The 23,044-nt window shown below is 61.3% G+C and overlaps 1 protein-coding gene across 6 annotated transcripts in view; it reads left to right on the plus strand.

Moving 5' to 3' along the window:
- The first annotated feature begins 48 nt into the window (after window positions 1-48).
- Window positions 49-23,044, plus strand: part of PLEC (plectin) — a 56,175-nt gene continuing 33,179 nt past the window's right edge. Inside the window, exons 1-2 of one of the 6 annotated variants that reach the window (XM_079796185.1) lie at window positions 49-185; window positions 1,856-2,054. In XM_079796185.1, the coding sequence (XP_079652311.1) occupies window positions 1,859-2,054 (196 nt within the window). In that variant the 5' untranslated portion in view covers window positions 49-185; window positions 1,856-1,858. Of the gene's footprint in view, window positions 186-228; window positions 569-1,855; window positions 2,055-7,003; window positions 7,194-18,695; window positions 18,852-21,667; window positions 22,426-23,044 lie in introns of those variants that run through there. The other 5 variants (XM_079796184.1, XM_079796191.1, XM_079796189.1 and 2 more) reach the window with 5 other exon arrangements.

Below are 23,044 nucleotides of genomic sequence, written 5' to 3' on the forward strand. Positions count from 1 at the left end.
GCGCGCCCAGCCACCAGGGGTCAGCAGAGCCCAGGAGGAGGGCTGACGGCGACACCCTCCGCCGAGGCCACACCTCGCTTAAGCGCGACTCTGTTATTTGAATAAACGTGGAACCAGGCGGAGGGACCTGCTGGAGCAACTAGTCCGTCCGACCTCATTGGAAAGGCGGGAGGGACCTCCGCGTGGTGAGAGGCAGGGGCGGCGTGGGGGTGGGGGTGGGGGTGAGGCAGGCCCGCTGCTTCTCTGGGGCGGTCCAGGGCGCGCACCCCACGTCGCGTTAGTGTCACGCACGCGCCCCCAGCAACGGACCGGCCCACCCCGTGTGCGGGGGGAGGTGGCCGTGCCTGGCGATAGGGGCGCCGCCCAGGCCGAGCCGCACTCGTGTTCCAGTCCCACCGCCTCCGTGGGCTCCCAGCCCCACGCGCACTTGGGCGCCCCACTGCACAGGCGGCGTTCGGTTGGGAGCCTGGGCGGGGCTCCGGGCTCGCCCCGCCCGCGCCGCCTCCGCGACTCTCCGGGTCCAGCAGTCCGGCTGCGGCGGCCGAGCCTCGCTGAGCTGAGCCACCAGGCACGTATGACCGGGTCCGAGGCAGAGGCGCGCGGCTCACGGGAGCCTGGGGCGGGGTGGGGGCTCTCCGGCCTCAGAACTAGGAGCTGCGTCCCGGAACTAGGGGCTACGTGGCGGCCCATCCTCCCTCGGGAGGACTCCACCTCTGCGCCCCGAGACTGCGGAACTGGTCGGGCGGTGCCCAGGGTGTGGACAGGAAAGATTGTTGGGGCGGCTCGGTTGACCCCGGGGCGCTGGGCGGGGGGCTGGAGCACAGGCGGCCGGTGGAGGAGCTGGGAGAGGCGGGGCGGAGTGGCCCCCCTCCGGGCCGGTGCCCCTGTCTCCTCCCCATACCTTAGCCCGAGGGCCGAGGCACAGAGCCCACATTGTGCCCCCACGCCACCCCACCCCCGCGGGAACAGAGCCCCATTCACCTCTCGCACGCCAGCGCTCTTGGGGTCGGGGAGCTGAAGACTGCACGCGTGGGTGTGCGTGCGCTCGGGCAGCGCCGGCGGTGCGGGTGCGGGTGCGCGTGCAGTCGGGTGGGCGCCGAGCGGCTCCCTCCCAGCCCCGCCGCAGCCCGCAGCCAGCTCCCGGGCCCACGCCGCTGCGGCTCCGGCTATTTATAGGAGTTCACTGCGGAGACGCGTGCGGGGCGGGCGGTGGGGCCTTGGGGAGTCCTAGAGGCTGAGACCGCTGGGAGACGGCGTCCTTGTCCAGGGGATGGGGTCGGGCCTGGAGGGGAGGGGCAGCGGCCAGTGCTTCCGGATGGCCTGGTTTTCCTGGTGGTCAGAGGCTTAAAGGAGACAGGGGTCAGGTGGGGGGTTGTGGGCGTGGGGTGGCCGGTGTCTGAGTGATGCGGTGGAGGGCGGGGTCAGTGTCCAAGTGGAGGTAATCCCCCCACCCCCCCCCCGCCGTTGGTCAGGGTCAAGGGTAGGGTCAGTGTCCTCTGATGTGGCGAGCCCATGGGTGACAGCACAGAGGGGTCAGCATTTGGGTGACTAAGAGGAGGGGTCAGCATTTGGGTGACTAAGCCATGCGGGGAGTCACTGTCCTAGTGATGGCCTGTACGCAGTGAGGTCAGTGCTGGGGAGCGGTCACTGTGTGGTGTCCTAGGGGTGAGCTGGAGGGGGTGGGGCCAGCCGTGGGTGGAGAAGGTGGGGGTCAGTGTGTGATGAGGTGGGACACGGGGGGCGGGTCCGTGTCCAGGGGAGAGGGTGGATGGGGTGGGGGCCAGTGTCTAGGTTAAGAAGGTGCTGGTCAGTGTGCAGTCCCCCCAGCGTGACCCCTCCTGCTCCCTCTCCGCAGGCCATGTCGGGGGAGGACCTTGAGGTGCGGACAGCGGCCGAGGATGGCTCCTCCAGCGGAGGCAGCGGCTCCCCCAGCCCCGGGGACACCCTGCCCTGGAACCTGGGCAAGACGCAGCGGAGCCGGCGGAGCGGAGGCGGCTCGGCGGGCAACGGCAGCGTCCTGGACCCGGCTGAGCGGGCAGTCATCCGGATCGCAGGTAACGCGCCGGGCCTCGTCCTCCCGTTTCTAAGTGCTGGCTGGTTGCCCGAGCCGCTGCCCAGAGCTGCGCTGCGCTGCGTGCAGGTGTGGGGGCTGGAAGGACAGGTGAGAGGTCTGCGGGTCGGAGAGGCCCCCGCGTCCCCGCGATTGCAGGCAGCACAGCGCCACCTCCTGGCCGCACCCGGTCTCCGCACCAGGCCTGAGGTTAAGTTCCCTGCGCGGCGCCATCACAGGCCTCCCGACCCAGCCCAGCGCCCCAATGTCCTGAGGACGCTTTCTGGGGCTCCTGGGGCAGAGCTGCCTTCCAGGCCCCCGGGCCTTGGCCGCCCCCATGAGGGGCGGTGGAGGCACGTCCTCAGGACCGGGGGGTGCCCGCCCTGAGTCAGCGCCTGGCCTGGCTCTCCAGGCGTGGTTCTGGGGAGGAGGGGGGAAAGCCAGGCGGAGAGGCCTCCGGCGGAGGAGGGCTGGCAGCCGGACAGGGGCCCCTCCCTTGGGGAAGTGGTGACCTCGTTCTGGACGCCCCCAGGGTGTGCTGGGCACGGAGGAGCCCGTGGAGGGTCGCTCTGCCAGGCTGTGGAGTCCTGATCCCACCCACCATTAGGACCCGGATGAGGATGAGGGGTTTGGAGGGCAGGGCTGGCTCTGAGGGGCCTGAGAGGGTGGCCTGAGGCGGGTGGGGGAGAGGCTGGGTGGCCAGCTGCTGAGCAGGGATGGTGTGGGCAGCAAGGGACTTTGGGGGTGGAAGCACAGAGGAGCAGGAAAGGGCGGGGGCTGGCCACCCCCCCATCCCCAGGAGCAGGTGTGAAGGGGACCCATGACCTGACATGGGTCCCCTTCAGGCGTCACATATGGCTGGTGAGCTCAGTGGATAGAGTGTCAGCCTGCGGACTTAAGGGTCCCGGGTTCGATTCCGGTCAAGGGCATGTACCTTGGTTGCGGGCACATCCCCAGTAGGGGTGTGCAGGAGGCAGCTGATCGATGTTTCTCTCTCATCGATGTTTTTAACTCTCCATACCTCTCCTTTCCTCTCTGTAAAAAAATCAATAAAATATGTATTTTTAAAAAGTGGTCCTTGCCCTGGCTGGTGAGCTCAGTGGTTAGAGACCTGCCCACGGAAGGGTCACAGGTTGGGTTCCCAGTCGAGGGCACGTACCTGGGTTGAAGGGTTGAAGGGTCCATCCTGGCCTCAGAGGCAACCAACCCAAGTTTCTCTCTTTCCGCCTCCCCCTCCCTTCCCCCCTCCTTTTCACTCTCTAAAAAAGAAATCAGTGGAAAAGTGTCCTCGGGGTGAGGATTGACAACAACCAAAAACAGAGGCCCTTTTTCCCCAGATGAAGGCGAATCAGGAATGTCCTTCCCTGGCCTCGCCTTCCTCCCCGCGGTCCGTGCCCCAGCAGTGGGCTCTGGCCACTCAGCAGCCAGGGCCTGGGCGGGGCCGCGGGCATCGCCTGCTGATGTTCTTAGCATTGACTCCCAGAGGGGGCGTTTGAGGAATAAGCCAGGGGCATCTCAGACAGCCGGGCGCCTGCCAGTGCGAAGAGAAGGGTCTTTGCCAGTTTGACGGGTGGGAAAGAATGTCTCTTATTGGTACCAAGCATTTTATTCCTTCCAAAAATTCCCTATTTCAGTCCTTTTGTATTACATAAAGTTTGTTTTTATTGTAATCTCCTTAACTTTTTTTTTTTTTTGGGGGGAGATATTTACTTTCCTGTTGCTGTTTTTTCTCCTTTTTAAATTAAACTTATTGAGGCGACGTTGGTTAATGGGATCATATAGGTTTCAGTGTGGGTTTCTGTTACACGATCTGTACTTAATTTTTTATCCTTTTTTGTACTTAATTTTAAAAAAAATACTAGGTGTACCGGTTAATAATGCGGGCTTTTTTCAATAGATAGAGTTACACATAGGTTGATATAGATGCGATGTGATATGTATGCTATTTTGTTGGGTTGCTCCTTCAGATGACCATGTGTTCCGATCGATGGCACACGCGCTTTCTGAGCAGCACTTCAAGACGTACGAAGAAGTGGAAAATGGGGTCTCTGAATGGTGTGCCTCAAAACAAGAAAAGTCCTATTGGGACGGTATTCATCAATTACCTGAAAGGTGGGGGAAATGTGTAGCTAGCGATGGACATTGCTTTGAATGAAGCACTTTCGATGTTTCTCTTGAAATTATCGTGTTTTCTTTTATTACAAAATCCACATTTTTAACCGATTAATAGCTAACCCCAATTTTTAACCTCTATCTTCATTTTTAACCCGTTAATAGCTAATCCGCATACCAGTTAAAAATTCGGATTAGCTATTAACTGGTTAAAAATTCGGATTTTGTAATCAAAGAAAACATGATAATTTCAAGAGAAACATCAAAAGTGCTTCATTCAAAGCAATGTCCATCGCTAGCTACACATTTCCCCCACCTATCAGGTAATTGATGAATACCGTCCCAATAGGACTTTTCTTGTTTTGAGGCACACCATTCAGAGACCCCATTTTCCACTTCTTCGTACGTCTTGAAGTGCTGCTCAGAAAGTGCGTGTGCCATCGATCGGAACAAGTGGTCATCTGAAGGAGCAAGGTCTGGTGAATATGGCGGGTGGGTTCATACTTCCCAGGCAAGATCTTTTAACGTGTCTTTAACTTAAGGTGACCAGATCGTCCCGCTTTTGGCGGGACAGTCCGGATTTTTAACAATTTGTCCCACGTCCCACGGTGTTTTTAAAAAAGTTCCTAATCTTTCCAAAAATAGGGACTTTTTAAAAACGCCGTGGGACGCGGGACAAATTGTTAAAAATCGGTTTTGTCCCGCCAAAAGCGGGACGTTCTGGTCACCTTACTTTAACTGGTTTTGAAGTGTGTGATGGTGCGTCATCATGAAGCAAAATTACTTTGCCGTGTCTTCTGGCCCATTCTGGTCGTTTTACTATCAAAGTGTGGTTCAAATTGATTATTTGTTGTCGGTAGCGATCAGTATTAACGGTTTCACCTGGTTGTAGAAGCTCATAATACACCACACCTTCCTGATCCCACCAAACGCAGAGCATTGTCTTCTTTCTGAAGCGATTTGGCCTTGCAGTCGATGTTGATGGTTGACCTGGATCAACCCGTGATTTTGTGCATTTGGGATTCTCCAAATAAATCCACTTTTCATCGCCAGCCACAATTTGATGCAAAAAAGACTTTCTTCCGTGCCGTTGAAGCAACATTTTACTGATGACTTTTCGGTTTTCCATTTGTCTTTCGTTCAGTTGATGTGGCACCCATTTTCCTTCCTTTAAAATCTTTCCCATTGCTTGTAAACGATCAGAAATTGTTTGCTGAGCAACGTTTAATCTTTCTGCAAGTTGTTTTTGAGTTTGACACGCATCTTCATCCAATAATGCTTGTCATTGTTGGTCTTCAAACTTTTTCGGTTGACCTGGACGTTCTTTGTCTTTCACATCGAATGCTTTAAAGCATTTAAACCAGCGTTCACAAGTACCTTGAGATGGAGCATGTTCACCATAAGCTTCCCGAAGTATAGATAACTTTTTCTTCAAAATAAAGTAATGAATTAAAACTTCCCGCAAATGCTCTTTTTTGGCATGAAATTTGACATTTTTAAGTGTAAAAATATCTATGATGTTAACACCTTCAGAAAATTTGACATATGAAGTTTAGAAGCTCGTTGTCAATACAACAAAATAGCGTACATATTGAATCGCATATATATCAGCATATGTGTAACTCCATCTATTGAAAAAATATGCATTGTTAACCGGTACACCTAGTATGTTTTTATTGATTTCAGAGAGATGGAGAGGGAGAGGTAGAAACATCAATGAAAGAGAAATATGTATTGGCTGCCTCCTGCACGCCCCCTACTGGGGATCGAGTGCACAACCCGGCCATGTGCCCTTGACTGGAATTGAACCTGGGACCCTTCACTCTGCAGGCCGATGCTCTAAGCACTGACCCACACCAGCTAGGGCTCAAGCCGGGCTTTTTATTTTATTTATTATTTTTAAAAATATTTTTATTGATTTCAGAGAGGAAGAGAGAGGGAGAGAGACAGAAACATCAATGATGAGAATCACCTATCGTCTGCCTCCTGCACGCCCCCTGCTGGGGACTGAGTGCACAACCCGGCCATGTGCCCTGGACTGTAATTGAACCCCGGACCCGTCACTCTGCAGGCCGGCGCTCTATCCACTGACCCACACCAGCCAGGGCTCAAGCCGGGCTTTTTAAAAGAGGCCCCCCCCCCCGTTTTTTTTCTTAAATCCTCACCTGAGGATACCCATTGTTTTGGGGTTTTTTTTAGAGAGAATGGAAGGGGGAGGAGAGAGGGTGAGAGGGAGGGAGGGCAGAGGGGGCAGAGGAAGAGAGAGAGAAACATCGATGTGAAAGGGACACATGGATTGGTTGCCTCCCGCAGGCACCTCAACGGGCCGCGGGCTGGGGAATCGAACCCGCGACCCTCTGGTGGGCAGGCCTGCGCTCTAACCACTGAGCACACCGGCCAGGGCTGAGCGCCTTTCTATGTTGATACAAATTCTAGGTCCAAGGTTGCAAGGGAGGGGTTCTTAGTGGAGGCGGAGGGAGGGGCGCGAGGAGGGAGGGGCGCCCAGGGTGATCAGGTGAAGTAGCCGGATCGCCGGATCCCCGGATCCCCGGGGTTACGGAGAGGTCGGGGCTGGAGAGGGAGGGGCCGCCGCGGGGCTGGGAGCCGGAGGGACGGGGAGAATTCAGGCTGAAGGCGCCCCGACCCGGCGGGAGGTGGGGTACGCCCGCTGGCACGCGCCGTGGGGCAGAGCGTGGGGCCCGCGGAGCCGGGTCCAGCCGCGCCGACCCCGGGAGTCGCCCCGCTGCGCGGCCGCAGCTCCCCTGGGCCCGGCCCCTGGCCCCGCCCCGCCCCGCCCGTGGGGCATCCTGGGTGCGGGGGGGTGCGGGGGTGCGGACGGGGGCGGACACTTGAAGCGGCGCCGGCGGCCGCGGGGACAGAGTGGCCGCCGAGGGCTGGAGGCTCCCAACGTGTCGCAGCGCCCCGCCGCGTCCCGCGCCCGCCGCCCGCATGGCCGCCCCGCCGCCGCCCGGCCCGCCCGACGAGCAGGACTTCGTCCAGGCCTACGAGGAGGTGCGGGAGCGGTACAAAGGTACGCGCCGCGGCCGGTCCCCAGCCGGTCCGCCTGGCCTCGGACGCCCTGTCCGCGGGGGCTGCCCAGGGCGGCCCGGACAGAGCCCCGTGCCCTGTCCGCCGCGCTCGTCCCCGAGGCCCGGCGCCCGGGAAGCGGCCGGCGAGCTCCGCGCAGCTCCCGCTGTCATGCCCTTAATAGGGCATCGCGCTGCCCGGGACGTGGGGTGGGCCGCGCTCGGCGGGGGCTCCTCCCGGCCAGTGGCCAGTGTCCCGAGTCCGCGCTCAGCAGACACGTGGGTCCAGGCTGTGCTGCTCCTGCCCCGCGGCCGGTGCCTCCCACATGGTCAGGGGCGGCCGCCACCGCCTGGCAGTGGGTCGCATAGCTGTGGCCTCTCCTCACCTCCCGAACGGGGCCGGGCAGCACCTCGCTGCCTCCCTTCCTTGGCAGGGACCCCGCCACACCCCTCCTCTGTCCCCGCGGCAGCTGTGGGCTGGGGAAGTCCGGGCAGCCCCCTTTCCTCTTGCGAGGAAGCCCCTTGAGGGCTTTGGGCAGACCGCCGTGTCCTGCTCCATGACCCCGGACCCCTCTGGACCCGCCGAGACCCAAACTGCTGTCAGCTGCCTGCAGCCCCGGGGGTCCCGCCAGGCCCCCAGGCTTAGGGTCTGGGAGTGAGCCCCTGGGGCGGGGAGGGAGGGGCCCTGGGACAGCCGACCAGAGCAGGTTCCAGCTCCACGCGGCTGGTTCTGCTGGCTCTGACCCAGGGCAAGGGCAGCTCAGGGAGAGCGTCCTGCTGGGGCTCTGCCCGGAGCCTGTGGGACCGCTCTGCACCCTCTCACATCGCCCAGGCGGGAGGGTCCGCTGGTCCCGGGGCTCATCTCTGCTGCGGGGGCGGGGGCGGGGGCGGGGGTGGGGGTGGGGCGGGGGCGGGGGTGGGGGTGGGGTGGGGTGGGGGCGGGGGTGGGGGCGGGTCCTGAGTGGGATGGGTGTGCTGTGAGGTTCTTCCTGTGGCCAGCTGTTGGCTTCTGTACCGGTTCACCTGGGCCGGGTAGAGACCCTCCTGTGGCACCCACAGGGAGGGAGGGTGCACCTGGGCGGGGGCAGGGCAGGGCCACAGCTCTCCTGACAAACCCTGGGACAGAGCTGGCTCCACTGGCCACTCTGTGGAACGTGGGACACCTAACTGTACCACCCAGGGCTTCGTTCCAAATCCTCGGTCCGGGCGGGCGCGGGGTTGCATGTGGCTCCACCAGAGCCTGTCCTGGCCCCAACGCCTCCCAGGAGTGAGCTGTGGTGGGCCTGGGGGGGGGGGGGGGGAGTGGGCCCCCGTCTCTGTCGCCAGGGTGGGTGTTGGACACACTGGGCTGTCTCAGCCCATGGTCCCTTCCTGGGCTTGGTGGGTGACGTATGCCTGTGCCTCCTGCCTGTGGGCACCCGGGCACCTGCCTGCACTGAACTGGCTAGGGTCAGGGTGCAGCGCCCCGTGTGGCCCTAGCCCGAGGGTGGCTGAGAGTTGCCAAGCAGAAGAGGTGCTGGGGGTCCCCATGCAGCCAGGGTGTCTGGTGCAGGAGTCGGGAGAGCTTCTGGGGCACAACAGGCACCCCCAGGTCTCCTACGCTCCTGGCTTGAGCCTGGGGACTAGGTGAGGGGCTGGGCCGGTGCCTGTGGTCAGGCCAGGGTTTGGCTGAGCCCCGGGAGTGGCCTAGAGAAGGCTGGAGGTGGCTAGGCTCTGGGCCCGTGGCTGACTGTGGTGAGCGCCTGGGACCTACCAGAGGCCTGAGACCCTGGCCCCCTCCCTGGAGGTGCAGGGCTGCCCCAGGGAGGGAGGGAGGGTGAGCATGGCCCCTGAGGTCAACCGGCTAGTGACTGCCCGGGGCTGGGGTGTGGAGGAGCCCCTGGCCTGCGCTGGCGCTGCCTTCTGCCCAGCCCTGCACACCCGCTCCTGGTCCTCCATTGGGCCCAGGAAGGGCCCTGGCTTCTGCCTCCTGGCCTGTTCCCCCAGCGGCAGTCACCCCATCCCCACCCTCCCCTGTTCTTACTCACTAGACCCAACTTTGGTTCTCCCCTCCAAAGTTCAGCCACTTAGCCTCTCACCCCAGTGACCTCCCCACAACACTTTAGGCCCCACCCTGGACACGTCACCATCCCCGGCTACCATCCCCGCTCTGCCCTGGGAATCCCAGGCCATTCCGTCTCCCAGCCACACAGATCCTCCCAGAACATTCCTGATTTCCTGCCAGCCAGCGCCCCTTGGCCCTCCCCACCCTCCTCGCCTTTTCTCCAGGGCAGATTCCTGTGGGGCTGCAGCCCCTGGGGTGGGTGTCCGGGCACCCTGCCTCTCAGGTCCCCAGAGCCTGGCCTGCTGCACCAGGGTAGGCAGATGAGGCCTGGGGGGGGGGGGGCGGGCAGGGGGGCAGGACGGGGGAGGGTTTGAGGTGAGCAGGGGAGTGTGGAAGGAGTGTCTGCAGACGGAGCCGCCCAGGCCCTCAAGTGGTGCTGTGTGCACAGGGCCAGGGGCCTCTCCTGGGGTCAGGGCCTGAGGTGCAGGACCGCAGTGGGGGGTGGGCTCAGCCGGGAGGGCCGGGCAGCAGGGGGGACGTCACAGTTGACCCCTCAGGGCTGGGAGCAGGTGAGGTTCAGTGTGGATCCGATCGGAGGCGGGGCTGCAGAGGGCGAGGCCCAATAGAGGTCAGGAGGAGGTCGCCAGTGTCAGCCTGTCCGCAGGGCACCTGACAGAGCTCAGGGGAAGGCGCCCGCCCGGCCCGCATGGCTCAGTGGTCAGCGCCGACCTGTGACCCGGGAGGTCACAGTGGGTTCCTGGTCAGGGCCCACGCCCGGTCCACGATTCTCTCTCATCATTGATGTTTCTTTCTCCCTCTCCTCCCTTCCTCTCTAAAACCAATAAAGATATTAAATCAATCAATGAGTCAGTGAAGCTTGGCTGCAGGGGCTCCCCACCTCCCCGGCCGGCCCCAGGCCATGTGCCAGGCACCCTCCTGGTCTGTCTCGCCCTGTCCTGTCCTGGACTCTGAGCTCCGTTATCTGTGTCCCTGGCACCAGCCCTCAGCCCTCAGCCAGCGTGTGCAGGGTGCTCGCATGGGGGAGGCGGGTGCCGTGCTGTCATCCTTGGGGGCCAGGGCTCCGCTGGCAGGAGCAGGGGCTGGCAGGTACCTGTTGCTCTTGGGAGAGGGCTTTTGGTCTGTGTTTATTGTCAGAAGTAAACCGTGCTCAGCGCCCGAAGGACAGCAAGCACGATGGGCGTCTATAGAGAAAACGGTTTAAGTCACAGCGTCACGCTCTCCACCCCCCCCCCCCCCCCCGTCTCACTGGCTGCGGTGCAAACAGTGTGTGTCTGTGTGTGTGTGTGTGTGTGTGTGTGTGTGAGAGAGAGAGAGAGAGAGAGAGAGAGAGAGAGAAAGAATCCAGTGGTTTTTACATATTAATAGACTATTTACATCACCTGACCCTGGGCAAACCCCGATCTGCTTCAGTCCCCACGGGTTGGCCTGGATACAAGGACCTCCTTCATTTTTTTTTTTTTAAACTAATGGAAGGTTGTAGCAACCCAGCACCCAGCCACTCTGTGCACATTATTTCCCCCGCTCATCAGGTGCTGGTGAGTGTTGCTCAGCAGTAAGGAAATTAAGGCATGTAGTTCTGTTTTGTTTTGTTTGCTGGTTGGTTCATCCTCACCCGAGGATATTTTCCCACTGATTGTTAGGTGGAAGCGAGAGGGAAAGACACGGAGAAACATCAATGTGAGGGAAACACACTGCCCCGTTGGCTCCCGCACGACCCTGGCCAGGGCCTGGGCCAGGGAGGAGCCTGCCACCGAGGTACGTGCCCTGGACCAGAATCGAACCCGGGACCCCTTGGTCCGCAGGCCGGCGCTCTGTCCACTGAGCCACACCGGCCAGGGCTGTAGTTTGTTTTTTTGACGTGATGCCATCGTGTACTTAATAGATGTCACTCGATGGATATGTGGTTGTTTCCTCCTTGTGGCCGGTCTGAGCAGGGCTGCTGTGGACACGGTGTGTGAGCTTCTGTGCTTCGGTAGATTTTTATTGTCTTCGTCGCTCCTGGGCTGACACCAAGGAGTGGAATTGCTGGGTCAGGGGGTCGTTCTCTCCTTAGCTGCGCGGAAAACTGCCAGGTCGGTCCCCAAGCCCTGCCCCCCCCCGCCCGCCCCCCGCGCCCCCCCCCGCCCGCCCCCCGCGCCCCAGGAGCCTCCCCGCACTCAGCACTATCTGCCCGGCTGATTGTGGACATCCAGTCGAGTGGGTGTCAAGTGGGCCGGCTGCTGGTTTTCGTTTGTGCTTCCTGACGCCTGGCCGGCCACGCGCCTTCTCGTCTCCTTGGCCACCGTGTGTCTTCTTGTGAGGAACCTTTGTCCAGATCCTTTGTCCGTTTTTATTTTATTTTTTAAAAAACTTATAAAGAGAAACTGATTTGCATTAGAATTTTTTAAAAATATATTTTTTATTGATATTTTACAGAGCAAGGGAGAGGGATAGAGAGTTAGAAACATCGATGGGAGAGAAACATCCATCAGCTGCCTCCTGCACACCCCCTACTGGGGATGTGCCCACAGCCAAGGTACGTGCCCTTGACCGGAATCGAACCCGGGACCCTTGAGTCCGCAGGCCGGCGCTCTATCCACTGAGCCAAACCGGTGAGGGCCCTTTGTCCATTTTTAGAAAATATATTCTTATTGATTTCAGAGAGGAACGGAGAGGGAGAGAGAGAAACATCCAGGATGAGAGAGAATCGTCTATCGGCTGCCTCCTGCACGCCCTGCACTGGGGATGGAGCCCGCCACCGGGGCATGTGCCCTGATGGGAATCGAACCCTGACCTCCTGGTTCATAGGTCGACGCTCAACCACTGACCCCCGCCTGCCCGACCCTTTGTCCACCTTTAAATTGGGATTTTTATCTGAGTGGGCTGTGCGTGCCCTTTATGGGTTCCTGATGCGAGCCCTGAGCAGACGGGCGATTTTCAGAAACGTGACCTGGTGCTGCAGGTTGCGTGTTTACTTCCTGCGTGTGTCCTTTGCATGCTTCATCACATGAGCCCACTTTATTTTTTTTTTCTTGGTTGCTAGTGCTTCTGGTTTTATTGCCTATTCCAAAGTCGTGAAGATGTACGGCTGTTTGTTTTTCAGGAGTTTTATAGTTTTAGCTCCTGTGTTTAGGCATTTGATCCGTTTTGAATTAATAATTGCGAGTGGTAGGAGGTAGGGGTCCACCTTCAGTCTTTTCCATGGAGGAGCCTGGGGGGAGCTGGGAGCAGGGGCCGGGATCTGAGAGCTGTGGGAAGGGACGCAAGGAGGCCAGGGAGGGACGGTGCAGGCGGCCCCGGTGCCTAGACACACCACGGCCTGGGGCCAAGGGCAGTGCCCAGGGGCAGGCCCACAGGGGGCAGGGAGGTGCAGGGCTGGGTGCCTGGTGGGGCCATGGGTGCTGGTGGGCTGGGTGGAGGGGGAGCCAGGAAGTGTTTTCAGGGGCGGCGAGGAATGGGTCTCGGGGAAGACTTGGGGCGCCAGCCTGCAGGGCCTGCACACCTTCACCTCCCTCTCGTTTCGGGGAGCTCGGCAGAGGGGCCTGGGCCAGGAAGAGGACGGGCACCTGCTGCCCACTCGGCTCCTGGGTGGGGCAGGTCCAGGGCCAAAGCCGCGGGAGAGGGAGGACCTAGAAGGACAGTGGGGTGGGGGTCAGCTGGGTTCTGGACCACAGAGGGGCGGGCAGCTGGTGGAAAGCCGAGCGTGGGGTCCCCAGCAGGTGTCTGTGAGCACGAGGCGACTGTCATCCTTATTCTGTTCTTTTTGGTTTTCAATGCGTGTGTATGCTGACCTTTTGAAACGTATCTTTGTTCTCTTCTCTGAGTAAATGAATGACTACATGGGAAGCTCATGAAACAGGCAGGGGATTAAGTATCCAGAGATACAATGAGCCTCACTGTTCCTGCTGCCGCAGGACTCACCCCAGAGCTGCGTCCCTGGGCGGCGTGACAGAGCGACAGGGGCTAAGACAGCAGAAACGGATTCTCTCACGGTTCCGGAGGCCAGAGGTCCAAAATCACGGTGTCAGCAGGGCTGTGCTTTCTCGGAAGGCTCTAGAACCTTCCTGGCCTCTCCCAGCTCCTGGTGGCCCTTGGCATTCCTTGGCTTGTGGCTACATCCCTACAATCTCCGCCCCCGTCTTCACATGGCTTCCCTGCGTGTCTCCTCTTCTCTGTCTTATGAGGACACTTGTCGTGAGATTTAGAGCCCGCCAACCAATCCAGGGTGATCGCCCAAGATCTGTAATTACGGTTGCAAAGGCCCTATCTGTATATATAAAAGGCTAACGTGCTAAGTGTCCGACTGTCCGACTGGCCGCTATGACGCACACTGACCACCAGGGGACAGACGCTCAACGCAGGAGCTGCCATGACATGCACTGGCACCACAGACCTGGCGCCCACAAAGCCACACTCGGCTTCCCCCAAGTGGGACACAGGCCCTGCCACCACCCCGGAGCGACACCCCACCAAATCGCAGCCAATGCTGCCAAGACCCCATGGCACAAAATGCGACCCACACCCAGCCCAGCCTGGAAACGGTAGCTGTGGGCACAGGGTAATGACATCACGTAGCAACGCCCAGCTTCCTCTCCCTAGCAACTAGCCTCCTTGGGTTTCTTCAGCTCAGGAACACGACTTGCTCTATAGCCAGGTGCAAACATTTTACAATTTAACCAAATGTCTGTGAAGGGTTTCCTGTACCTCATCTCATTTGATCCTCACAGAAGTCCTGGAGTAGGTAGATAGGAGACTCGGTGGAATCCTGTTTTCTTTTCATTAGCCAGAAAATAGAGATTTAGAAAGTTTAGAAACTTGACCCCACTGAAAAGAAGTAAGAAATGGTGGACCTTGACAATGACTTCAGGTTTTCTCACTGCGCAGATTATAGTCAAACACGGCTGCAGTTAAATATTTCACCCTTTGTTCTCCCTGCGTGATCTACAACAATAATCTGCTTCGTGTTGATATTGACTGCTGTGTTGCTGACAATTACCTGAAAGAGAAGTTGGGGTGCTTCACGGGGCTGGAAAAAGCTTAGCTACATCAGAAAGCAGGTCTGATTAAGCAAGTTTATTCTATACGTATAAAAGGCTAAGTTGACTCGCACATGTTCGATACATATAAAGCTCTCACTGGTGCCAATCGCACGCATGTGTTTCCATCTGTCATTGACGATCGTGAATTTGGTTGACACTTCTATTATAGAGAAAGCGCGAATAACGATATTACAATATTTCTTCTAATTAATTTCCTTTCAATGTGCACGGATCCGTGCACCGGGCCACTAGCTTCCAAATAAGATCACAGTGACAGGTACCAGGGGTTTAGACGTGAACTTACCTTTTGGGGGCCACCATTCAATGCCCTCCCCACTGACCCTGCACTGGTTTGGTTGATGTTCGGTAAAACTTCCACATCTTTTTGTTTTGTGTGTGTGTGTGTGTTTTATTGACTTTAGAGAGGAAGGGAGAGGGCGAGAGAATGAAACATCAATGATGAAAGAGAATCATTGATCGGCTGCCTCCTGCACGCCCCACACTGGGGATCGAGCCCGCAAGCCAGGCATGTGCCCTGACCGGGAATGGAATTGTGACCTCCTGGTTCACAGGTCGACGCTCAACCACTGAGCCACACTGGCCCGGCTGTTTGTTGTTTTTTTAAAATGTGCACATTGTGCTCTGGCCAGGTGGCTCAGTTGGTTGGAGCATCATCCCTTGCACCAAAAGGTTGAGGGTTGGGATCTCAGTGGGGGCACAAAAGTAGGTTGTGGGTTCGATCCCCTGTCGGGGCATGTATGGGAGGCAACTGATCAATGTTTCTCACATTGATGTTTCTCTCTTTCTCTCTCTTCCTTCCTCTCTCTCTCTCTCAGATCGATAAACATATCCTCCGGTGAGGATTTCAAAAATGTGCACAGTGTTTTGTCATATAATGTAATTTATTTGTAATTAAATATGATTTAAAAATTTAAGAACAGGGCCTGCTTAAGGCAAAGATAACCTTTTAAAATATTTTTATTGATTTCAGAGAGGAAGGGAGAGGGAGAGAGAGATGGAGACATCAATGATGAGAGAGAATCAGTGATCGGCTGCCTCCTGCATGCCCCTTACTGGGGTTCAAGCTTACAACCAGGGCATGTGCCCTGACCGGGACTCAAACCGTGACCTCCTGGTTCACAGGTTGATGCTCAACCACTGAGCCACGCCGGCTGGGCTGATGATGAAATATTGTAGACACACATAACTTCTTTTTACTTACTGCTAATTGGACATCTTTCTACAACATTAACTTACAATATAATAGTCCCCTAAATGGTAACCCTGTCATTATTTAGGCAAACCCCCTGTCGTAGAACATTAAGGTCATTTCTGTTTTGTTTTATTCTCTGGGATTAGAAACTGCCGGTGCGAACAGTTTTGTAGCTGGGTTGCTGTGCGTGACTGCGACAGTTGTTACACACGGGATTTCTGGGTCAAAGGGTACACACAATGTCGGCTTTATCTCCACCCGGATTCCCGAGTTCACCCCTCAGACTGGCAGAGGTCCCCAATCCTGGATTTCTGGGTGGTGGTGCAGCTGTGGGAAACGGGCCAGTGGGTGTGTCTGTCAGATCGGAAAGCGCCTGCCCAGGCGCCAGGCGGCACTGGAGGGAGGGGCCGCGTGCTGCACGCCCAGGCGCGGGGTGTGTGTGAGGCGCCACATTTTGTGTTAAAAGGGGGGAAACCATTGCCCAGCCGGCGTGGCTCAGTGGTTGAGCGTCGACCTATGAACCAGGAGGTCACGGTTTGGGGTTCGATTCCCAGTCAGGGCACATGCCCGGGTTGCGGGCTCGATCCCCATTGGGGGCCGTGCAGGAGGCAGCTGATCAATTATTCTCATCATTGGTGTTTCGCGCTCTCTCCCTCTCCCTTCCCCTCTGAAATCAATAAAAAAGATATTTTTAAAAAGGGGAAAACCAAGAATCCCGTTCATGTTGCCCGATGTTCCATAAAGAAATTCCAGAGGACACACAGGAATCGGGGAACATTGAGCCCACGCGTGTGGGTGGGGAGGGGCCGTCAGGAGGGGACTCAGTAGAGTTGGGCGAGGATTCTCTGTTCAAATACCGTTATGTCTCTCAGATGTTCTCCTCCCCACGCCCGCCGCTCCCTGCCTGAGCGCTTCCCCGACAACACTGAGTGTGCAGCGAGGTGGTGGGCAGAGGGGGGCCGTCCGGCGGGGCCGCGGCAGGTGGGTCCGAATCACAGTTTTGGCAAATGCGTCGGTGACCGTGGGGAGCGCTGGTGGCCCTGTGGGGCCGGACCTTCTGGAGGTCACTTTCCCCCGGGTCCCTGTGTTCCTGTGTGATGCTGGCTTTCTGCCCTTAAGTTCCTACTGGTTTTCAGTCATCACATTCCACAGTACTTTATTTTTTAAACTAGAGGCCCGGTGCACGAAATTTGTGCACGGGAGGGGGGAGGGTCCCCTCAGCCCAGCCTGCACCCTCTCCAATCCGGGACCCCTCGGGGGATGTCCGACTGCCGGTTTAGGCCCGATCCACGGTCGGACATCCCTCTCACAATCCAGGACCACTGGCTTCTAACTGCTCACCTGCCTGCCTGCCTGATTGCACCTAACTGGCCCCCCTGCTGGCCTGGTCGCCCCATGCAGCCTGTTCAGTCGTCCATTCGGATGGGATGGTCGCTTAGCCTTTTATATATATAGATGTTTTTATTGATTTTAGAGAGAGGAAGGGAGAAGGATAGAGAAATAGAGACATCGATTGGCTGCCTCCTGCATGCCCCACACGGGATGGAGCCCACAAGCCAGGCATGTGCCCTGACCAGGAATCGAACCAGCGATCTCCTGGTTCATGGGTTGACGCTCAAGCACTGAGCCACACCGGCCGGGCCACAGGACTTTCTATCTCGAATGGCTGATGAGGGGCCCCCCATCCCCCTGCCCCACCTCCACCAGCCCCCCCCCCCCTGTTGCTGGCCCGTAAGAAAGCCCTTGGGCCTCAGAAGTGGGCTCTTTTGTGGGTGCAGACAGGAGGTCAGCGTGGCTTGTTTGGGTGCTGAGAGAGTGCAGTCCCAGTCCTCAGCCTCACAGCGTCCCCAGCGGCCTCCCACGGCCCCGCTCACCGGGGTCCACCCACAGGCAGAGCCGAGGCTGGCTGCCTACCGCCGAGGGCCCAGGGGGGCCTGGCCTCCAGCCGAGGGCCCTTAAGGCCGAGCTGAGGGGCACTGGCTTGCTCCCCACTGGCACCCCCAGACCTGCCGTGTCTCGTGCCTGTGTGGCCCCGGGGGGGTCTCGGTTTTGGGGGGGACGTCTGTTCTGGGGTTACCAGCTCGTCCTCTTTCCTAGAGTACTGGCCACTTCTTACAAGAAGTGTTGATGCCTTTTTGTCAGATGAGTTGTCAGCATTTTTGAGGTCAGCATACATATTTTCCTTTTTTTTTCTTAATCCTCACCCGAGAATATTTTTCCCATTGATTTTTTTTTTTTGAGAGAATGGGAGAGGGAAGAAGGGGAGAGAGAGAGAGAAACATCGATGTGAGGAGACCCATGCATTGGTTGCCTCCCGCACACGCCCTGACTGGGAATCGAACCCGTGACCCTTTGGTGCGTGGCCGGCGCTCTAACCTCGGCGTTATACCGGCCGGGCAGGCCTTCTCTCTTATTCGCGAGTGAAGCTCTGTCAGGAGCCTTCCTGGGAAGTACGTGACCCTTGACCTGCAGGAAGGTATCCCTTCCTTTCCCGGGGTCCAGGCCCGGAGTCCGGGGATGAGACAGCCGCCCCTCCGCCCAGACAAGCGTCTCCGGGTTAGAGACGCTGCAAGGGAGGGAACGCAGAGGGTGGGCCTGGCAGGAGGCGGAAAGGGGGTCCATCGCCCAGAGAGCAAGGCTTCTGTGCCCTGCACCCCGGCCTGGCCCTGGCCCTGGGAGGTGATGGACGGCTGGCTGAGTGCAGAGGCTGGGTGCGGGCGGGAGGCTGGAGGGACTTCCATCTTAGGAGTGAGCGTGTGGAGGGCGTCTTGAGTCGTAGGCCAGGGTGAGGCGGCCCACAGGAGCATGTGGGTGGAGGAGGGTGCCAGAGGAGGGGCCGGGGTGCGGGGCAGGGCAGGGGCATCACCACGGGGGTGGGGTGGGGTGGGCATGGATCGTGGTGATGAGGGGCATGACCGCGGGCAGGCCTCGCCCCTGCCCTGGTGGGATCCACCTTCTCACCCAGAGTGCTGGCTGGCGGCACGTGGAGGCCGGTGGGTGACTTGTGCAGGAGGGACGGGTGCACGGCGCCCAGAGGGCCCTGAGGGCCGGGAATGCGCCTGGACCAGGCGGGCGGTCCTGGCCATGCGGCCGGAGTTGGGGTTAGACGCCTGGGAGGTGGGGGTGGGAGGGGACGCAGGGGCTGGCTGGGAGCACGCCCGCGGCCTTGCCCGGCATCGATCCGCTGAAGCCCCGCCCAGGCCACCAGGCCCCGCCCCGGCCCCCGCCTCCTCCCCCGGCTGCGGCTCTGGCCCGGGCAGCACAGTGCGGGGCTGGACTCTGCGTGGCGGCTACGAGGCCGCCCTCGGTGCCGCCGGAGACATGGACCCCTCGCGAGCCATCCAGCACGAGATCAGCTCCCTCAAAGGTGCAGGCCGGGCCGGGCCGAGCTGGGGTGCGCGGGCCAGGCATGGGGTGCAGTGACCTCGGGTGGGGTGCAGCCCCCGCAGGGCCGGGGTCAGGGGCGGCTGCAGGGACAACTTCGGGGATGGGGCGCTGGAGCTGGAGCCGGAGCGCGGAGACCTCAGGCCCCGGCCCCGTCAGGGCACCACCAGGGGTGGGGTCCGCCCGGGACTGGCCGGGGGCGCCTCCCGCCGCTGCCCTGAAGCCCGGCCGTGCGTCGGGGGCGGGGCGGCTTCCGCGGGGCGGGGCGGGGCGGAGGAGGGAGCGGGCTTCTGCAGCGGGGCGGCCCCTGCTCCCCTACCGGACTCCCGGAGCCCAGGGCCGCCGCCACCCCACCGGCCAGCGTCCGAGGGGCGCGGGGCCAGGCAGGGCCCGGGGATCCCCGTGCAGAGGCGCCAGGCCGGCGGGCCCCGGGCGAGCCCACACCGCGGCTCTTTGTTCCGGGCGGGGTGGCCGGGCTGCCCGAGGGCCCGGGCTGGTTGCTCTGGAAACCTGCAGGGCCGGAGGGCGGGCCGGGGGCCATCGCTGCGGGCCTGGCCCTCCTGGTGCTGAATCAGCAACTGCGGCTGCGGACCCGCAGGGGGGGCGGGGCGGAGAGGGGCGTCCCCCCAGCTCGGCGGGAGGGCGGGGGGCGGGGGCGGGGCGGGGGCGTGGCAGGCCGGGAACTTCTTGCTCCTGGCTCCTCAGGGCTCCTCCCCTCTCCCCCCTCCTTCGGGGCGCGTGGGAGGCAGGGGATTCCCCACCGCGCCCCGCCCCCTCCCCGGAGCCCCGAGTGACCGCCCCCCTCTCCCCGGAGCCCCGAGTGACCGCCCCTCCTGCTGGGCCGGCCGCAGACCCCGCCTGAGTGTGGAGGTCTTAGGTCCGAGCCTTGGCTGTGGCTGGGCGTCGCTCGGGGAGGGGGGCCTGGTTGGCTCGGTGGGGAGCTCAGGTCGGGGAATCAGTTGCAGGAAGAGAGCGGGGCCTTGACCGGTTTGGCTCAGTGGATAGAGCGTCGGCCTTCGGACTGAAGGGTCCCGGGTTCGATTCCCGTCAAGGGCATGTACTCTGGTTGCGGGCACATCCCCAGTGGGGGGAGTGCAGGAGGCAGCTGATCAATGTTTCTCTCTCATCGATGTTTCTAACTCTCTCTCCCTCTCCCTCTCTGTAAAAAAATCAATAAAATATATTAAAAAAAAAAAAAAGGAAGAGAGCGGGGATGTGTGGGGCGGCCATGAGGGAGGGCAGGCGGGCAGTGTGGGGCTGTGGGGTGCACACGGGGACCCTGAGAGGACTCAGGGACAGGCTCGGGGGGTGGGCTTGCTTTGGGTCCAGGGCTGGGCCACCGGCCCGAGTGCTGGCCTGGACCACAGCGGTGTGGGCTCCGGAAGCCACAGCCCTGGTGGCGGGGAGTCCGAGCTCCACCTCCCGGGCTGGCGCCTCCCGCCTGTGGGGGGAGCGTGGCCGCGGGGCGCTGGCGGGCAGGGCTGTGGGACGCTTGGCTGTGCCTCCAGTTTCCACCGCCGCTCCTGCCTCGCGCTGCTCCGTGTATGTGCGTGTGTGTGTGTGTGTGTGTGTGTGTGTTTGCGTGTGTGTGTGTGTGTGTGTGTGTGTGTGTGTGTTTGCAGCAGGCTCGGTGGTGCCATAGCAACGGCTGCATAAACCTGCCCCACGCGCTGCCTCTTGGCTGCAGCAGCCGCAGCCGCAGGCGCCTCCTACCTCGGGATCCCCACCCCACCCGCCTATTTATAATCAGTTCCCGGGCTGGGCGCTTGGTGGGAATGGGTGTGTCCGCCTGGGGGAGGGGAGCCCGCAGATCCGGGAGTGGGTCCGTGTGGGTGGAAGCATCGCTGTGTTGGGGACTGGGTGTTGGGAGGGATGGGGTGGCACAGGGTGGCCATGGTGGAGCCTCAGTCCTGGGGCCCGGAGGCGGCTGATGGGTGTGGCTGGGCCAGACGCCGGGGCCCTCGTGGGGAGCCACTGCCCTCCCCCCGCCCTGTGCTGGGTCCCCTTCCGCTTGGGGCCCGACCCTCCCTGCTCTGTGGCGCTCCTCTGACCAGCCTCTGCCCGGCGGCTCTCCGGCGGCACTCGGAGCGGGTGTGCGTGGCGGCCAGGGGCCCTGGGCCTGGGGCGGCGGGACTCGGTGACTTTGATTCCCGGTGGCAGCTGAATGTTTCTGGCCTCCGACAGCTGGCCTGTGGGGCGGGGAATGCAGAGCCCCCACCCTGCTCCCGGGGGCCCCTTGTTCCCGGGTTGCCTGGACCGGCCTGGGAAGTTTTAAATAGGGTGGCCATTGTCTCACCCTGGCCCGAGTGGGGGCTGCGTGATGGACAGCAGCCAGCCGCGCCCGCAGCCCTCCTGACCATGTGCTGAGTGGCTGCCCTGGGGTTCCCTTAGTCCTCTTCCCCCAGACCCCGGCCCGCCCTCCCCGCAGACCTCACCCGGCACCGGCTTTAGATCTTGCGAGCCCGTGAAGCCCTGGGGCCACCACCCTGTGTCGGGTCCCCTCCTGCCCTCTGCCCCCCACTCCCTCTGCCCACTTGGAGAGTCTTGGTCCCTAGCTACTCCTGTCCCTCCCCCTCCCCCCGGCCGGGGGACCTTGAAGGAAGTGTTTAGAAACTGATGTAATTTCTGACGATGGAGCTGAGTGGCCCGGGAGGGAGGGAACGGGGGCTGCCCCGGGGGTGGCTGCCACAGCGAGGTGCCCCCACTCTCCTAGGGGCCCTCGGTGCTGCGGGTGGGAGGGGCCGGCGATGCTGCTGAGTCAGAGGGGGCCGGCCTGGGCGTCCTGGAGGGAGGGCAGGCGGGCGGGAGGCTCCCCAGGCGGTGGGCAGGCCCAAGTGCCGGCAGGAATCAGGAATCGCAGGAGCCAGGCAGCCGGCGCCAGAGCCTCAGGTCCGGAGCCCAGGCCCCGAGCCCAGCACCAGGCCTGCCCACCCGCCTGCCGCCCCAGGCCCCTGCTGCTCCCTTTGCCGAAGAGCCTTGTCGGCCTCCTCCCTGTGCCCCGCCCGCGCCCTCCGCAGCCATGGTGGCGGGCATGCTCATGGCCCTGGACCAGCTGAGGGCCATTTACGAGGTGCTGTTCCGGGAGGGCGTGATGGTGGCCAAGAAGGACCGGCGGCCCCGCAGCCTGCACCCCCACGTGCCCGGCGTCACCAACCTGCAGGTCATGCGGGCCATGGCCTCCCTGCGGGCCCGGGGGCTGGTGCGGGAGACCTTTGCCTGGCGCCACTTTTACTGGTACCTCACCAACGAGGGCGTGGCCCACCTGCGCCAGTACCTGCACCTGCCGCCCGAGATCGTGCCCGCCTCGCTGCAGCGCGTGCGCCGCCCTGTCGCCATGGTGATGCCAGCGCGCCGCGCCCCCCACGTGCAGGCCGTGCAGGGTCCCTTGGGCTGCCCACCCAAGCGGGGACACCCGCCTCCCGAGGATCCCGTCGGTGAGGAGCGGAGGGTCTACCGCCGGAAGCAGCCCGAGGAGGGGGCCCCCGAGCCCCCCGTGGTGCCCGCCGCCACCCCCGGAGCCCTGGCGAGGCCTGGCCCGGAGCCTGCCCCGGCCACAGGTCAGCTGCATACTGGCCCCAGCCATGGGGAAGGGAGGGGGAGCTGGGGCCTGGACCTGGGGGGCTGGGGGGGTGTGTAGCACAGGTGGGGGCTTTGCTCCCGCCAGCAGGGGGTGCTCTCTGTGCCTGAGGGTGCTGGGTGCCCTGGTGTCGGGCCACGTGGCTCCTCCCCCTGGCTTGAGGACCTGGGTGGGTAGGCCAAGGAGGAGCACATGGGCGCCTGCCAGCCGGTCCCCAAGCACAGCCTGGGGCGCGGGGTGGGGCTTGTGGCCCTGGACTGGCAGGACCAGCTGTCCGCCAGCCCTGCCCTCGCCCAGGCCTGGCTGCCCCTCGGCCGCCTCTGTTCCTGGCGGCGCATCCAGAGAAGGTGCTGGATGCGTGGGCTGTGGCTCTGTCCAGCAGTGCGGCCGGGCAGCCTGCCTGCCCTTTCTGAGCCTCGCGGCTGTCCAGTGGGGGTGACCCCTGCCCGCGGGGTCTTGTGGCTCAGATGTTGTGACGGGTGTTTGCCCGGCTTGGGGTTGGTGATGGCCTAGGGGGCGGCCTCGGGTGGGGGAGATGAGCAGACCCCAGGCAGGAGCACACCGGCGGGCAGGGGGCCCAGCCCCACACCGAGGCGGGT

This window comes from Cnephaeus nilssonii, assembly GCF_951640355.1.
Source record: "Cnephaeus nilssonii genome assembly, chromosome: 18".
Lineage (NCBI taxonomy): Eukaryota > Metazoa > Chordata > Mammalia > Chiroptera > Vespertilionidae > Cnephaeus > Cnephaeus nilssonii.